Source organism: Silene latifolia, chromosome 8 (assembly GCF_048544455.1).
Source record: "Silene latifolia isolate original U9 population chromosome 8, ASM4854445v1, whole genome shotgun sequence".
NCBI classification, from domain to species: domain Eukaryota; kingdom Viridiplantae; phylum Streptophyta; class Magnoliopsida; order Caryophyllales; family Caryophyllaceae; genus Silene; species Silene latifolia.
The window spans coordinates 113,315,248-113,333,959 of NC_133533.1; the positions used below are offsets into that span (position 1 = coordinate 113,315,248).

The following is an 18,712-nucleotide window of genomic DNA, read 5'->3' on the forward strand; positions in this document are numbered from 1 at the left end:
GTAAATGCAAATAAATGAGTATTAAATATGACTAAAATTTATTGAAAATTGTGAATAATGATAAAATTTCTCAAAGTAATGGAACAACGAAAAAATAAATTAAAATATGTAAATAAAAGCTCAACGGGAAAATAAAAAAAATATGAGAAAAGAGTAAGAATCTAAGATAAACCACGTTTAGTCTTCTCCACTCGGTGAATCATACAACTTTGAGACCAATATCTCATCATGACATCACATACGTTACAATTTAAATAAAAATTCTTATCTAAGACTGGTGTATATTATTTATCTTTATCTTAAGACGGGACAAATGATATGAATAAGACAAAAGGAGAAAAAATGGAGAAAAACAAACAATTTGTCTAAATGGAAAAGTGGGGTGATATGTGTCTCAATTCAGTGTCAAGACGTATGCGTATTAAGGGAGACTAACTGATAATTCAAATGCATATTTGTCTTAAATGCTCAATTGGAATGATATTTGACCATTTTAATATTAAAACGGCTACCTCCATCTTAAAGGAGACTATCCAAGACAAATGCTCAATACGTAAAATGCTACACTTTTTTTTGTTTCGAATTATATATTTTTTTTTATAATTTGGAAAATAAAAAGTTAGTTTTTCGTTTTTTCTTTGCAAATTGTCTGGGAAAAAAATCATACTAAGTAATAACTCAACAAATCTTGTATTCACTCCCATTTTTTTAATCTCTTCCTAATCTTATTAAACTTCATTCCCCAATTGCTACATACAACTCAAAAACTTAACTGGTTAATTCGTAAAGTATTATGCAATATATTGCAGTAGAAGTAATACAGAGTGTAAAAAAATAAAGTATAAAAAAAACTTAAAACAAAAAATATAAATGAAATAAATACATAGTATCAAAAATAGAATAAGTTATATAAATCATCTACAAAAAATCTTTAGTGAATTCGTAAATATATATTCATTGGGACACGTGTCTTTCCCATGTTCATTATATTTGTTTGTAATTCAATATAATTTTTTTATGAATATCTTTTTTATATAAGTGATGTCATCTTTTATCAAAAGATGTAATGTATATTTTTTATTATTTGTTAGTAATTCAGTTGAATGTTTGTTAAATATTCTTTTTTGATAGAGACTATTTGATATAAGTGATGTTATCTTGTATCCTTACAAAAGAAATATGAAGATTATATATTTAAAAATACTAAGAGATTATTTTTGATAGGTATCCTAAGTCCTAACCATAATCTTGTGATGCATTAAGTATTTTGGAAAGTATAGCCGTGATTGTATGAAATATTTTGCAAGTTCTAAATTGACAGATTGCTGAAAAATCTATTTAAATAATGCCCAAACTTGGGATAGTAGGCGGGAAAATCAATATTGAAAGTGAATGTGAGCCTGCCACATATCTAGTGGTTCATCTACTATACTTTTATATAGATTGGTAAAAAGGTGTAATAAATCAGAAAATAACAAATAATTTTTTTTAAAAAATTAAATATAAACACTCAATATTTTAAATAACATCAATACTAAAAATCCACATGTATCACATCCCTCCAATGTGCCCTCTTCGTCACAATTCCCTCATCAAGCCCGAGAAATCTCATATTGTGCTCTATCACTCTCATCCATGTCTGTTTTGGTCTCCCTCTACCCTTGCGACCTTTATGTTCCCCATGCAGGTCTCCAACTTTCTAACTGGTGCGTCCATAGGTCTTAGGGTAGCAAAAAAAACTTACTTGAAAGAAAATAAATAATTATTACTTACGACGGCGGAGCTAGAATATAAAACTCGGGGTAGCAAAAAAAAAATTACCGTAAAATCCTTTCTTAATAATTAGAGATGATAGTTTGCAAAATTATGAATTTGACATATAAATATTAATTGCACTCATAATCAGCACTAAATAATCCGATGAATAAATGTTATATAATAACTTGTTGTATTGTCTTAAAATAAGACAAGCTTTTGTTTTCTTATTACTTCTTATAACTCAACAACTATTTTTGTTTTTGTATTTTAGCTATAATTTAAGATTTATGTTACATACAAGTACTAAAATCTTCTAATTTTCGTATTAATAAAGGAATTTATGGCAAAATTACACCGAAACAAATGCAATTAACAACAATATTAAAGATTAATTTCATTTTTTATAGTTGGACAAGAAAAATGCTCCCCTTATTCCGCATTCCATATGCCTTACTCTTTTCAGAAAAAATATGGAGAATTTTAAAAAGTAAGAAGAATATCGTGTGATGCAACGCTCATCGTTTTAAATAAACTCATATAATAGAAAATGAAAACATCAAATTGATTCATAGACAAATCAATGATAAATATCATGACTACGAGTCGTAACAATTAAATTGAAGATAATAGATGGCAGGATATCCATCACCAACAACTACTGAATTTCAACTATTAATTATCACACTTTTGATGTGGAGACATGTTATAATTAAATTAAATAAGCTAAATTAAATAAGTTATCCACTTGTATTACAATTAATGTACATAATTAAAATAGTGAAAATGAGAATTTGGAGTCCACTCGTCACTCAATAACATGTACAAATGGTTTTCTCACCTCACATCAGTCTTCGTGTGAAAACTAAAGATAAACAAGTGATCAAGACAGATGGAGTAACGTTTTATATTACTTTTACTTAACCAACTAAATAATGGAAACTCCAAAAAACTCAATCCAATCTGGCCCAAATTCCTATAAACTTGAAATAACCTAACTCGAGTTAATTTGTCCAAGATGTCCATGTCTACCAAAGATCCAATGGTCCTTCAAACATCAATTAAAGTATGTTGGAAATATTTGACTTAAGAGTTGGTGGGTCCGACACTAATACAACACAAAAATGTTTATATTTCTCATATTTCATATGCAGCCCACGAATGATTGAATTATTCTAATTGTTTCTTTTTAAGGACACCATTAACTTTTTGAACTCAATTAAAAGTCAAGTATATAGTCGAGCTTTATAAAGAGAAGGAAACGCAAAACTTTGATTGCCTCGAGCCATGGATAAGAAGGCAACCTTTTCCTAATGAACCAGGGGCTGGAACATGAATCTTATCCGACCAAGACTCGGAAGATAATGGTATAGACGAAGTAGATCTAGAATCGATTGAATAACTACTTAATTTTCAACTGTTAATAATTGATGTGAGGGATATTTGATGTGAGGGATATGTTATAATTAAATTAAATAAGTTATCTACTAATGATAATACCATTACTAAACATGATTAAAATAGTAAAGATGGGAACTTGGACTAAGAACATGAAAGTAAATAACACAAATGGAGATGAGAAAAGCGAAATTCATACCAAACTCGGAAAATAATGGTATAGATGGAGTAGATCTAGAATCGAAATCGATTAATTAACTAAGTTACCACTATAGTAGACAAAATAAAGAGTGTGAAAAAGGAGAAAAAAATCTAAAAAGTGAATTTGAAATGGTAGTAAAGTGACCAAGTGAGTGTGACAAAATATGAGACCCTATCTATCTACATTTTAAATCTCTTTCCATTATATATTTATATATAAAAAAAGTATTATTAAAAGGGTATCAATGTGTCATTTTGGGTCTAGGAGTATAATAATACAGTAATAATTCTTTTGTATAGGACAAAAACTTTCATTTACGACGAGATCATAGAGGCTTTGAATTCATATGAGTTTTTTTTGGTCACTTGGTGTATAGTGGATATGTCTTGTAAGAAAACTCATGTGTCCTTATCTTTTTAGGACTATATGAGACATATATTTTTTGCAAAAAAAAAAAAACAAAAAAATAATAATAATAAAGGATAATACAGACAAAACAAAATCATTCACTAGTCTTAAAAAAAAGAAAAAAAAGCATTACACATTTATTTGATAGATACGATAGAAAGGCAAACGCTTTGATGATTGTCGAAGGTAGATAAGGGCGTTATTGGTAATGTTAATTAGTGGTAATGATGAGTTATAAGGAGGTTTTTGACTAATAACTTTAAATTTTACCGTGAAGTATAATAACCAAAGAAAACAATAGACGAAGGGAGTATAATAAAAAAAAGAAAAAAAAATAGAAAACAGTAATAACAATAATCGTTGCAAAATATTAATAAATATAGCAATATTCGTGACAAAATATAACAAACAGTGAAAGTTTAGTAAACTATGGTCATAACAATAAATATATTTGACGATATATTTATGATGGACATATTCGTCACAAACTTGCGACGGAGCAATACTACTCATGTGAGTAAATAGACAAAACAAATCACTAATCCCAAGACACTCTGCTTTTGTCTTATCTATCCATAATATTTGATCCGTCGCAAACTTGCGACGGATATGACGATCATAATTTGTGTTTTTTTAGGATCAACCTTTCATAGAGAATTATTTCAATGATCATCACATGCACTCATAGACCAACTATTTATATTTATTCGTATTAACGTTCTGCTTACATTGCCATCACAAAAGAAGATTACTGTTTAGGGTACGCAAGGTGCCCTAAATAGTAAAAGAATGATTTTTATGCCTATTTGGAGGTCCGTGACATTATAGTGGATGACGACGTATTCTTTTATCCTTGTAGTTTACTGATCCGTGGTCTAATGGACTTTCACCTGTGTCAATAATGCTCTAAAGATCCATAATGACTTTGTTTCTCCCACCAATTGAAAAAGGATGGTGCCAAGGATATTCAGATTATTCAATGAAGATTTGAAGTACTCTTGGAGGAGTGGTTGTGTATTTTTTATTGAATAGTTCTAGTACGGCACACTATCAAAGTTCCCAGATATAGCATATATTTTCAATTCAATTTGGTATTAACAGACTTTTATTATATTTGTTTATTAATTTTTTTTATTTTAATTTGTTTTTCAAGGAAATGTCAAATGATTTTAATGAAGGTGATGCTCTAGTGCTACCAAATTCTATCCTAAAAGACCTAGCCGAGGGGGAATCTAAGCTTCACAACTTTTCTGACTTAAAAATGTTGTAAATGTAAAAGGTTATAATGTGTATTTATGAATATAATACAAGAGTTACGCAAGTATATATAGTTTAATTACAAGAGATAAGGGAAACTAATTAGTTACATAATTAGAGGAGTGAATCATAGAATATTATATACAAAATATAGACAAAATAGGAAGGAAATAACAGGAAAATAATTACTTCCTAATGCTTCTCTTTAGGATTCTCAACATTCCCTAGAAGATGGGCGGCCTTGGATAGAGAACACTCTTGGACATTAGCATGAGAAACCGGGGATGGGATAATGGTTTCGTGAGCGTATCTGCTAGTTGATCATCATTGACAATGGAAACGACTCTGAGGGACCCTGCTTGAACTTTTCACGGATGAAATGATATTCAAGAGCTACGTGTTTCATCCTTGAGTGAAAGATCGGATTGGCACTGAGGTTCGTAACACCAAGATTGTCATAATAGATCACACGAGGTGAAGAGAGAGTAACACGAAGCCCAGTTAGCAAGTTACTGAGCCAAGTGAGTTCAATAACAGTGTTGGAAATATAGCGATACTCAGCTTCAGTAGAGAAACGAGCGACGATGCATTGTTTTTTAGAGCTCCACGAGATTGGTGTCTTACCAAGATAGACAATGTAATCAAGGAGATAATAGGAGATCCTCTGGATTCTCAACAGTAAATTGGGTTAAGGGCATCAGTGTTAAAGCTCCACCTCCTAAGTTACCTAAGATTGTCAAGTATGTTTTTTCTTTTATTGTCGAGTATACTGAGTATTATGACAAAACCTTGGAAATTGTTTATTACTACCTCTCATCCAAACCAAAGTTAAGACTTACCTTATTTGGACCATCCAAATTCCAAACCAAACTACCATTCCTTTTTTGGTAAAAAATATTCCTCCTTCCATTTATCTATTTTCTTCCCAAATGATTTTGCACAACAATTAAGACAAGACAATAAAGAAAGAAAAAGTGATGCAAAGCTTGCATGTTGGCTTTAATGAATTTGTATATACCCAGTATCTGTTGAGACTTCAACAAACCGATGATTATCGGACTACAACATGCTTAGGAATCGCATCGTTTGATCTACAGTTTTGTACAATTATAAGTTGGAAAACTTAAAACGATTTCGAAAATAAAACATTTCAAAACTTTTCAAGTACCTGGAGTGTTTAATGCATGAGGACGGGGTCACAATGACACTAATTAGAATCAAAATCGACACCGGACCAAAAACCGACTCGAAAATTCAAATCCCGACTCCAACAACGAGTCAAATCGAGTCGACACAAAAAAAATACTTTTTAAATACTTCCATGTTAAGGTTTCCCGGAATCCTTAATGGTCAAGTACAAATCGAGTTCATCCAAATCCTAGAATAGAACAAATCATGATTACACTTGCGTGATAATGACAAGATACCTTGAAAACGCGCGAAATGGCTTGCGCCTCTTCGAGGGGCCAATGCGGCCACGTCACTCAAAGCGCACACAACCACCCATTTCTCTATAAATACCCACCTTCACACACCATAACACTTACGCTAGCGTCCGCCCCCTCACATCTCTCTTAATATTCTAGACTCGACTTCTCAAGTCACAAACCGACGCGTGTTTACGACCTACCGATCGTAAACACAAGCCTTACACATTGTTTGGTACCGTCATCGTGCATTAAACCACTTGACCGACCATCTCAACCACTACACCATCACTAAACTTAAAACACTCTTTTACTTTGCTAAAACGATTTTCAAACCGAGTGTTTACGACCTGCCGTCACCACTACGCGTGTTTACGACCTACCGTCGGTTTCTTGTCTCAAGCCTAGCATGTAAGTATGAGGATGTAAAAATTTTTTTCTATCATGTTTTTCATTTTTTTTCATAACTATAACATGCTAAATCATGCATAACATGGTCCAAATATGGGATAAATGAGCAAAAATCGGATTTTCGGTTGAGGCAAGAGCTGCTTATGTAGCAGGCAGGCTCGCGCCTAAAGCTCTTCTCTACCTTAAATCCAACCGTGTTTGGTCTCTTCTTTCCCTTTATTTTCATTTCATATTTGTAATCGGTTTTTACCATTTCAAATAGTTGAAAACATCTTTTTATGACAAGTTTTTTTTAATCATAAAACATTTTTCACCCTTGGTTCCTAATACCATGACGGTCTAATCCATGTTTCGGTGATAATATTTGGTTAATTACATTATAAAAGGTATTTTAAAACCTTTTATTTCATTTCTTTACATTTTGAAGGGTATTTTAAAGCCTTTCTTCATTTCTTTACATTTTCAAAAAACAAATGTATTAGTCACCAACACAACATCATCCTTGGTTCTACATACCATGTCGGATTTTAACCTGAGTACGATGATGAACATTGACTAATTACAAACAAATAAACTTAAAACAATCAGTTCATAATCATTTTCAAAACTATTCATGTCAAGCTTGCAAAACCGAATCCGACATCGAATATTGTCAAAACAATGACGATTATTCAAGTCCCGTTCTTCAAATCAACACAAAAGCGGCCTAAACAGCCTTTTCAAATCAAAACGGGTTTAAATACCCATTTTCCAATACATTTTACAAGCTTTTTCAATGGTCAGAAGACGTCTTCCATCGTCTGTTGATCCGCGCCTAAACAGGCCACTCATTTTCCCACTTTCAAACTAGGACAGACTCACTTGCATCGCCTGATGGCTCGCGCCTATATTGGCTGCCTGATGCAAGGTTTGTTCCCTTCCAGCATTTGTCTAGGACGATCCCGACTTTGGTTAACCCGAATAAAGGACGAATCAGATGTCAAATCTGCCCATTTTACATTGTATTTGCAAAACGCCTTACTAAGACAAATGGATCATGTTATGCACCATAAACCTAACTCGGTAAATGGATGCTAAATATCCGTCTTGCATGCAAATCAACATTAAATCCAACTTGGCATCAAATACTTGATACTTGGATTAAAACAACCGGCATAGAAAGCTCACATGTTAGGTTTAAACTCGTGGATGCGCGATTCATGCATTTACCCTTTCTATCAACTTTTGCATTTAACCAACCAAGATCGATTAGTAGAGGCGGCTACCGCAGGCGGGATTGGATGTCCGATTAATGGGCTTCCCAATACATACCTTCACCTCTTACTTAGAAACTTTGGATAGTGGACGACCTTATCCAGGGCGTACGAGAGTCATTCTAGAGATAGAATGCTAAAGAGGGACGATTCCTTATCTTTTGTATCTATGTCAAACACCGCTTTTTGCCTTGGTTGGCCTAGGTATAAAGTGGACTCGAACGGGTTCCAAGCATCCCACAAATGCTTGGTGGCGACTCTGAACATCTCTGCACCGTTTCGCGGCCTTCGCCGAGACGAAACCGATCGATCTACAACGATCTGGTCGAAATCATCTTTACGCCACCGAGCGTGACTTTCGAGAAGAGACCGACGCACGTCCGCAGATTGGCCCGACGTGCGCGTGGCCCACGTCCACAGAACTTAGAAAATTGAAATGATTAAAAGAGAGATTATGTTAATTGCACATTATAAACCAGGTTTTGGGGCTTCACATTTTCCACCAAAATACAAATGAGGGGGAAATTAGAAAACTCATAAATGTTCCCTCCAAAACTCATTAAGAGGTTCCCCCTAAAACTAAGTACTCTAACTAGTAAGCAAGTCATTTCTTTACAATATTTTCAACAATCAGTCATTCTCTTCCATTTTCTTCCAATAATCCAACTTCTTCATCTCTTTCATTTTCTTCTTTTCTTCCATCTCTTTCAGCTTTTTTATTTGTTCCCTATGAGTTTTTCACTTACCCGCACTTCAGAAAACCGTTAGTTAGATATTCAAAGACAAAAATAATCAAAACCTTGTAAAACTTACCTCCACTTACATGAAAATAAAAGGGCCAAATCTCACAAATGATGAAAGACATAGAATAGGATGCTATTTATTTGAAAACAGCAGTAATGGCAAGCCAATAAGAGGTTCTATGAACATACTTGCAGCAAAATGTCAGGTTGATAGAAGAACGATATTTAACATATGGAGAGTTGCAAAACGTCAAAGAGAACATGGTGAGATGTTGCAGCTAAATTCCAAACTCAAGGGAAAAACAAGCTGGCTGTAACACCCCGTATTTGTACCAATCTCTTATAAATTTTTCTTATTTTGCGTTATAATTTGTTTGTATTTTTTAAACTATTGGACCCCCTTTCGAAGAATGGTCAAAATTTCACATTTCCAATTTTGTTGAATCACTTGATTTTAACCTTCTTCTAAAAGTTTCATTTTCATTTTAGTTGATTTTGTTAGCCATTTTAACATTATCATCCCAACTTAAGACGAGCATAATCCTCTTGTTTTTTTATTATCGAGTTCTTATATACGTTAGAAGAGAAGAATCTGAGGTACAACTTAACAAGAAGTCGGAGCCAAGTTTAAGATATCTACGGGATAGAAGTCAAGCCGAACAAGCCAAGTTGCGAGACACTCCGTATTTATAACCTGACATTGGTGCAACTATTATAAGCCGAACCATTTACAAGAAAAATAATATTATTTAACGTCTTAAAATATAATTTCAAAGATATTACTAACATGAATTCAACCCTAGTATTATTTTCTTTTAACGATCGTTAATACGTATTTTCTAAATACATGGTTAATGAAAATCATTTTCGTTATTAATACGTTTCATATTAATCCAAGTTAAATTTTATTAGGTATATAAAAGTACCTTACGTTATTATTGCTAGTATATATGTACGTTATTGTTATCACTATTATGTACGTAAAACCCGTCATATAATTACTACGTCTATATTTTGGAGAAAAAGGATTATCGGATGTATTACATCAGACTCCATATATATTTGAGTTTTGTGTATTTTTTTTCGAGCTTTATAAAGTTTAAAAGTTACATGTTAGTTTTTGACGTTAAAACTCAAATTTTTCTGAGCTTATATGTAATGTTGTTGAGTTATATTGTAATTTTTTTAATTTTATTTTTAAAAGAATGAACTCAAAAACTTTCTAAGGGGGTGTTTGGATCAAACACAAAAGGTATGAGGTATGAGTTTGGAATGAGCCAAACTCATACCAAGTATTTGTTTAGCAAACATAAGGGTTTCATACCCATACCTCAAACCCATGAGGTATGGGTTTCTCATACCCAAGGAGGAGGGTGGGTATGAGATTGATACCTATGGGTATCAAATTAAAACAAACAAAAAAATGCGAAAATAAAAATTATGGCAATATTGTAAATGAACTTTTATATAGTTATTGATTAAATTTTTTTTTCATGATTTTATAATATTAAAAAATATTATTTAAAATACTATATTTTATATATTTTAGCCTTAATTGAGTTTCAAACCCATACCACCATGAATTGAAACAAACATCTGGAATGAGGAATGGAGTTCCAACCCCATACCACCCAGGTATGATTCCCGATTCCAAACCCATACCCACGCGCGAAACAAACGTCCCCTAATAAAACTCATAATTTTTAAAACAAAACTCAAAAACTTTATCTTAATGCTCAAAAACTATACCATCTAATGTAGTACATCAGATGTATAATCCACTTACTGTATATTTTGTCTTAAACTATTTAAATTTCCCGTTTTATATTGACTTGAAAACTTTTTGACATTTGGACACCCCGTCTTCCTTGAATATTTTACACTACTAATATAACGTTTAAACTCGTGACCGGAGCTAGTTATTTAATTAGTCGTGTCTTGGTTATTCAGTTACACCATAAATAATACACTAAAACTTGGGAGAGACGATCTCTCACTAAATTATTGAGAGACCAATCTTTCGTACCCTTTTATTTGTATTTCGTACCATTTTTATTGTTGATCGTGACATAGTAATTTCGTACCTATTTACATAATAAATGTACCAATTTTATCCTTACTCATAATTTGTACCTATTTTATTATTTTTAGTATCACTTTTTCTTAAAATTGTACAATGGTCTCTCAATAAAGCTTATTAAGAGACCGTCTCTCAAGAGACCTCCTCTAAATAATATTATAAAAATTATTTCAACCATATCTTAGTGTTTAATTTCAAAAATATACTTGTTGAAGATGTAAAATTCTGAAAACAAATTTTATAATATTAAAAACCGAGTCGATTATGAGACGATTTGCAAACCCGATAAATTTAACCAAAATGGACACATATTATCATTCCTACACGTGCCTCTCAACTCTCCATTTGTAACCATTAAGACTCATTGTTTTCCACATACTCTCCTTACCATTATTAACTCTTCTAATGACCCATTTGGTAATCCAAATCATTTTTAACCCTTTTCTCCTTTACTTCTTCTCTTTCACTATAAAACCATGCTGTAAAACCAAAACAAGACCCTTAGCCTTCTTTTTCTTCTACCCAATTAACCAAACAATAAAATAAAATGAGCTCTCATTTCCCAATTGTCTCATTAAAACGAGATAATCAAATCCTACACAGCCATTTTGATTTCTTAATCTTCTCGAATTTTAAGCTTACTAATGTCATCTTATCTCTAATTAAAGGTATTGATATTTATCCCTTGCAAGATCAAATTTTCAGATTTTAAACTTTTGGTATTTTCTTTAAAACTTACATGCATGTCAATTTCTAGTAAGATCTTGATATAAGAACAAACTTACTTTGATTTCTAGTTAATGAATTATTTTGAGTTATTATTAGTTGGTGTAATTGAAATTTTATTGTAGTAGTTGGGTATTGATATTTCTGCCGAGAAGAAGAAGAAGAAGAAGAAGAAGAAGAAGAAGAGGACCCGACGGCAGAACTTGGTACTGGTTTTATTGACTCTGCAGAATCGTCTCACTTCGGTGCTTTGATGAATATATCTAACCCCTTTAATAGGGTGGCTAAATTAACATTTTAATTGTTGCATGTGAATTTTCTTAAGTTAATTTTACATGTGTGCATACAATAGAAATCTTATCATTTTTTTTACTATCACTAAAATAAGTTTACATTGAAAAGAATTATTGTTTTGGTTGTTGATGAGGATGTCGTATGGTCCAATGGCCCATGGACCATAAAGGTAAGGTTTTTGCAATTTTTCTTTTATCTAAAAAAAGTGTTATTTTATAAATCAAATTATGACTACTTTAACCATGTTAGCCGAGACATTTGATTCATAAAGGACAATTTTTGGGCTTAATTTAAACCAAGAGTTTATCATGTTAGTGTATAAGTTATACACTAAAACTTTGGAGAGACCAATCTTTCGTACACTTTTATTTGTATTTCGTACCCCTTTTATTGTTGATCGTGACATAGTATTTTCGTACCTATTTAGATAATAAATGTATCTATTTTATCATTAATCATGATTTGTACCTATTTTATTACTTTTGGTACCACTTTTTCTTAAAATTGTACAATGGTCTCTCAATAAAGCTTATTAAGAGACCGTCTCTCAGGAGACCGTCTCTCAGGAGACCTACTCTAAGTTATTAGGATACAAAACATATAAATGGATTTTAAACTTTATATGGATATATTAAATTGGTAGGATTAGAGAGATAATTCTATTCTAGTTAAATAATTAAATAATTGATTTATGAGTCGTCTTATGAGTCAAAAATTTTCTTAAGATCGTCTAAACTCACTTTGGATGTGGTGACGGCTTAAGCCCAGGAACCTATTCCAAACCTGTTTTAATGTTCTTTGCAAATCTTATAAAACGACTCATAAGATTATCTTAGTATTTCCATCTTCTATGTTGTGTCAATGTGTTATTATTTGTTTTTATGTAATTTCATGTATAATTTAAAAGGCTTTGTAATTTAATTTTTGGTTTTATTATTTATATATAATTTAATTATTGTTTGCGAGACTTGACCATTGATACCCCCAAAAATGTAATAATTAAAGACCTACTTTATTTCTACGATGAGTTAGAATGTTAGAACCTTGGCGATCGTTTAGGCCTGACACAATATCGTTAGTCTAATTTCAAATATTAAGTCGTGTTGATTTAGAGGTAATTTTATTTTATGAGTCACCATTTGGTAACAATGATTTTTACATAACTTTGAAAAGGATTTGAGTACCAATTACTTTTATGTTAGGTAAATGAATTTGATTAAAATAGTTCCTTTTGAAATTTCTCAATCAAGGCATTTTACTCAAATTGTGAATTAGAGTCAAATTTTCGTTTTATTCAAAACTCAAGTTCTCAATTAAAACCGAGTTCTCTTGGCCTATCATATTATTAGCCAAATATAGAAGTACTAAATCGGAATTTGGACAAAGGTCTTGTAAAACTCTTTCGGACAGATCCTTTCAACTTGAATTTTTCAATTAATAAACTAGTTTTGTGACCCGTGAAATTCACGGAATGTTTTGTTTTTATTGTGATATTTTTAGGTTTTCTAGAATTTGTAATTTTGTAAAATAGCAAACCACACAGTAAGATCACCTCATGAATAATTGATGATAGATTGTGTACTTAAATAACGGGCATTGACATGTTAGCGTAAATATCAAAGTCGATAAATTAAATAAGTCAAGTAGGTGAAGAGTGCTATTTTTTGAAAGGTAAAATGATGAAAAAACTCAACAAATACCAAAATAAATCATACATTTGAAAAAATTAAAGAAATTATTAGTCATTCACGTTGACGCCGTCAATCTTGTAGTTAGTCTCCAATATATATTTGTTTAATCAATCCTATTATTTCACTTCTACATATCATCTTCGTTCTCCAATGAATCGTCCCTATGAAAAAAAAAAACTCAATAATTAATACGAATTAACCAACAAAATAATTTGTGTCCATATTATCACAATCTGCTTATAAACCATGCACCGTTGATTTTTCATTTCATTTTATTATTGCATTTGATGGGGCATATTCTGCACCGCTGACCAAGTCAACATATTGAGCAAGGTCAAAGATATCCACAGCAAGTCAACGACTTAGATAGCCTAGCCGATCGACCCGTCGGCCACGGTCTGGGTCTCGGCATGACAACCCGCCGGTAGGGACACATATCCGCGTACTCATATCCAAGACCCCTCGGTGAGTCACCGGGGCCCGCCGGCCAGCCATAGGTCCCTCGGCCGAGGGGTAGATCAGTCTTTCCACCTGCTAGCCACTTGGCCACTACGTGACAAAAGGTGAAGTCTATAAATACTCCTCAACCTTCATTGAGGAGGGGATCCAATCCAGAAATACACAACTTAACCTAAATACACTATTCATCTGGTATAATCTTCCTTATCTCTCTACAATATATTCCTAGCCAGTTAGCATACAACTTATACATCTAAGTTTACTGACTTGGGCGTCGGAGTGGGTACGCTTGGCTCAAAGCCAAGCCCTCAGTTCGTTCATTGTTGCAGGAGAGGCCGAGAGGAACGATTAAGACCCAGGGAGAATCCAACTCAAGACATCATTCAACAAGCCACGGGTGGTAACTATACTTGCTCTGGAATTACACCCGGAACAGCATTTTTAACTTGTTAATTACAACATCCTACTTCATACGCATTTTTTTTGACAACAACAGGAGAATAACATACAATGTTCTATCAGCAACAAAGTAAGCTACTCGACTAAGTAGCACCAGAAACCCGCGAGCTAAACCTAGCACTACAAAATCATACCTAAGCAAAACATTGAGGGTGGTAGTATGGTACTGGACTGGGTGACGGTGCGGGTCCCGCTGATGGTGGCGGTGACGGGTCCTGCTGATGGTGATTGACTGATTGGATATTGTCGGTAATGGTGGTGTGGTGTGGTAGTAGTGGTGGTGGTGGTGGTAGAGGGGATGAGTGAGATAGATTAAGCTTGAAGATGTAAAGGAAGAAGATGAAGATTAGGGGTTAGGAGATGTGTTTTGGGTAAACCAAAAGAAGTGAAGTGTTTAGAAGATGTAAATTAACGGCGTTATGACAGAAATTCAGCTAAGGGTATTTTGGGAAAGAAAAAGGTAAACACGGGGGTATCATATGTAGAAACTTAAAATGAGGGGTACCATGTGTAATCTGCCAAAGTTTGAGGGTACCATGGGAAAAAACCGAATTGTAAATATATGTGTGAACCCAAATTTAATGAATCATATTTCGTAGAAAATAAAATTTAAACGGGAAATTCACGTGGTACCCCTAAACTATGTCATTTTGCACAGGGTAACCAACTTTTTAAGTTTGTACACATGATAACCTTGACGTTTAATTTTTAAGTATGACAAGCTCTTTTTATCGTTATTCGAATTTCAATTGAGCATAAATTGTAGACCAGAAATCAAGATGAGCCATTTTTTTCTATATTAATTATCTTTTCGAGATCTATAATTTGATAAAACTAAAAATGGTCATTAGAAATTTTTTTTGACAACGATAAAGAGAGGTTCCTTACATAGTGGTTAGCCGACTCTCGGAGCCAGACTTTATTATTACATTATCTGAAAATTTAAGATCGAAGTTAGGGTCGATTTTAGGTTTCCATGAGAAAAAAACCCTAGAAAATGTCAGTCGACAAATTTTTTTTTCCTCAAATCGTAGATTATGACCAGAAAATGTGTGTAGAACAATAAATTGTCCGATTCCGAATTCCGGTGCATGGGATATGCTGAATTGAAGTTTGTCAGAGCCACAAAAAAGACATGTTTTGCATAAAAATCAAACGTTAAGGGTAACATGTACACAAACTTAAAATAGTGGATAGCATGTGCAAAGTGGCAAAGTTTGGGGTACCATGCGAATTTTCCGAAATTTAAATCTAATAATTGTACATCACAGGGGCATATAAATACATTCATTTAGCCACGTCGTGTAGCCATTATCAGAAATTCTAGGGTTGGGATGGGGTTTGGGTTTTTTTACAAGGGTTTGAGGAGAGAGGATGAGGAAGATGAGTTAGAAATCCGACTATTTCCGATTCTGGAAGAAGATGATACTGAGAAATTCAACAAATATCTTGAAGATAAGAAGGAAAAGGTGAAGGATACCGTGACAAGTTGTATGATATTAGATGTATGCTTGTGGAAAGTTGCCAAGAAATGTACTGTTGTTATGCTTAAGCATTCATCTACCAGGGAATACAACCTCTTACATTACTTTTGTCCCACTCTTCTTGACCATATCGCCACCGTTTGGGAAGATCCTCAATTCCTTCAATTTATGTATCAGCACTGTCCTGCCGATCGTCTTTCCAATCAAACTTTTTTGAATATTCTTCCCATTCATGGTATACTCCTTGACATTATGTAAGTAAGTTGGTTCATTTTTTCAACTTTATTTTCTTTTTGAGTAGAGACTGTGTTTGAGTATGTATTATAATTAATTATTGCAGGAATGAGGACCCTTTCTCCAGGTGGTATAAAGGGGACTCTCTTATCAAGTTAATTATACTGCTCATTTCCGCCCCTAAAGTGGTTGGATTTCTTATTCATTCTATTTCTTTAAAAGTTTGTAAAACGGATTTGTTAGTAAACTAGCTAGGGTATATCAGCTTTTCTGTATTTATTTACTAAATAAAAGAAGAATGTTGTTCGTCGTCCAGAGACCAAGACTTGAGTGTGCTCGTTTGGTTGCTGAAAACACATCTTCAATCAATGAAGTAGCTTTGGGCTTATTCCATAGCGGCGACGTTAAGGAGCTGGCTGCATTGCTTCTTCTGACTTATGATCACCTCTTCCATTCTTTCAAATCAGGTAGCTCTCTCTTCATTTTGCTAATTCACATTTACTCGGGTGCCTTCCAACTTACCTTACTTTACCTACTTGTTCTACTCTAATTCTTTAGTGTTCTCTAAGATTATATAATTATGTTTTTAGGTCTGACAACGGTCTCTCATGACGGTCTGCCAACCATCTCTTCTGCTGATATGGTTTCACAAGCTGTCCATGGTGAAATTCCCGATGTATATGCGCTGGTTTATTTATTTAACAAGGTTGGTTGTGATTTGAGCAACTTCTATACTTCGATGCCAGAAGAGGTATGTCAAATGGTCCAATATATATGTTTATTATCAACTCCATATTGCTGGGTAATATGGATTTAGATGACCATTGTAACGGGTGAATGTAATTATCATTTGCTGATTGCTTGTTTCGTTTCAGGATAACCCAGCGGATGTGATATTAAAAGTTGCTAGTCTGATTAAGAATGCTGGTTTTACGATAACTTACAAGGATGTTGACTTGGCACGCGAGCATAGGTTTGTTAGCGATTTTCTTAATGTCCCAATCCTTCCAGTCTACGCTTTTCTTTCATGGCATTAACTACTTTCCATCTACATGATGTGTCTACAGTTTCAAGTTCGGTGTGATTAACCCCATATGTGAAGCTCTTGGTAAGAGTTTTGACCTCTTTGACGACAACATAATTTAGAAATCACTGTTTATGTGTAGTTATTTGATCACTGTTTTATATTACTCGTGAGCAGGTGTTGAATCGTATAATGGTGTCAACTTCGGCAATAAAAAACTTCGGTTTCCTTCAGTTTATTGTGTCCCACGTTGTGCGACTGACCACGACGACTACAAGGTAACAAGGATTATGATGATTTGCTAAGTGTTTATCACCCTCCTTTGCTAGCACTTGTTCATTTGCTATGTTTAAGGAATTAAGGCGACCCCTGAGTTTGAGTATCTCATGTGAATATGTTGTAAATGTTACCATATATGGGTTATTAATGTGTGCCCTAGAAAAACCCTATTTTTATTTAATTTTTTATGTTCTACTAACAAAACAAGTAAAATAATCAAAGGGAATCCCTTTCCTTCTCCCCCTCTTTCCCCTTTTTGTTTCCATTCCTTGTCCTTTCCCGAACCAAATGCCCTCAAGTTGCCAACTTAAGACTCATGAATAGTAAATCTACATTATCCTTAGGTTTTGCCTCAGACTTGCATGAGTTGTGTCCTTGGACTCGAATCAAATTGGGTCTAGGGATAAAGATAGTCTAATATAAATTTTCTTGTATTGGAGCATTATGATATCCGTCGCTTGAGTTATTTGTACGTTTCTCATAATTTCATGGGTTTATTGACTGATTATTCTTTTGGTTAGCTTGCTAATACTCTAAATTCTAAAAATTGCAGTATTTAGGCCACCGCCGACATGACCACCTGTACCGACAACAAGTACGACAATATAGTAGTGTCCCTCAAAATCACAAAATCAGCGCAAGCAAGCTAGCTCAGCCTAGTTCATCTTTGAGAAATGTGGCTTTTCTGGCAATGCGACTTAAAAGGGGAATCAGGCTGCTCTGATTGCTGATAAAAGTATGTATTAAACACTCTTTTTGTTGGTGTGGGTGTATGACTAATGGAGTTTTTTTTGAGATGAACCAAACACAAGTTTACGATGCGCTCACTTGAATTAACTGAGTTTCAAGCCTTTTGTTAGAAATTTAGGGATTACAGAAATTTCTATTGTGTTGCCATCTTCTACCATTAATAGGAATTTAGGGGTAATTTTGAAAATCTGAAAACGCGAGACCAAAATTCAGTTGTTTTCAAGCCTTTCGTTAGAGTACATCTTATTTATGGGCCTGTAGTAAATTGGTTATGCTTATGACTACTATTTATATAAACTGTGTTCTCATTGTTATTTGGGGATTATGGTGGATGGCAGCTAATTAATGTTTATTTATCACTTGACTAACTTGTAAAAT

The 18,712-nt window shown here is 33.4% G+C and overlaps 1 protein-coding gene across 1 annotated transcript; it reads left to right on the forward strand.

Annotated features, from left to right (window-relative positions):
- The first annotated feature begins 15,870 nt into the window (after positions 1-15,870).
- On the forward strand, positions 15,871-18,447 carry LOC141597439 (uncharacterized). Its single transcript, XM_074417904.1, has 8 exons — positions 15,871-16,301; positions 16,388-16,469; positions 16,598-16,748; positions 16,872-17,032; positions 17,157-17,254; positions 17,349-17,389; positions 17,483-17,583; positions 18,138-18,447. Exons 1-8 carry the CDS (start codon positions 15,898-15,900, stop codon positions 18,306-18,308), a joined length of 1,209 nt encoding a protein of 402 aa, XP_074274005.1. The 5' UTR covers positions 15,871-15,897; the 3' UTR covers positions 18,309-18,447.
- The last annotated feature ends 265 nt before the right edge of the window (positions 18,448-18,712 follow it).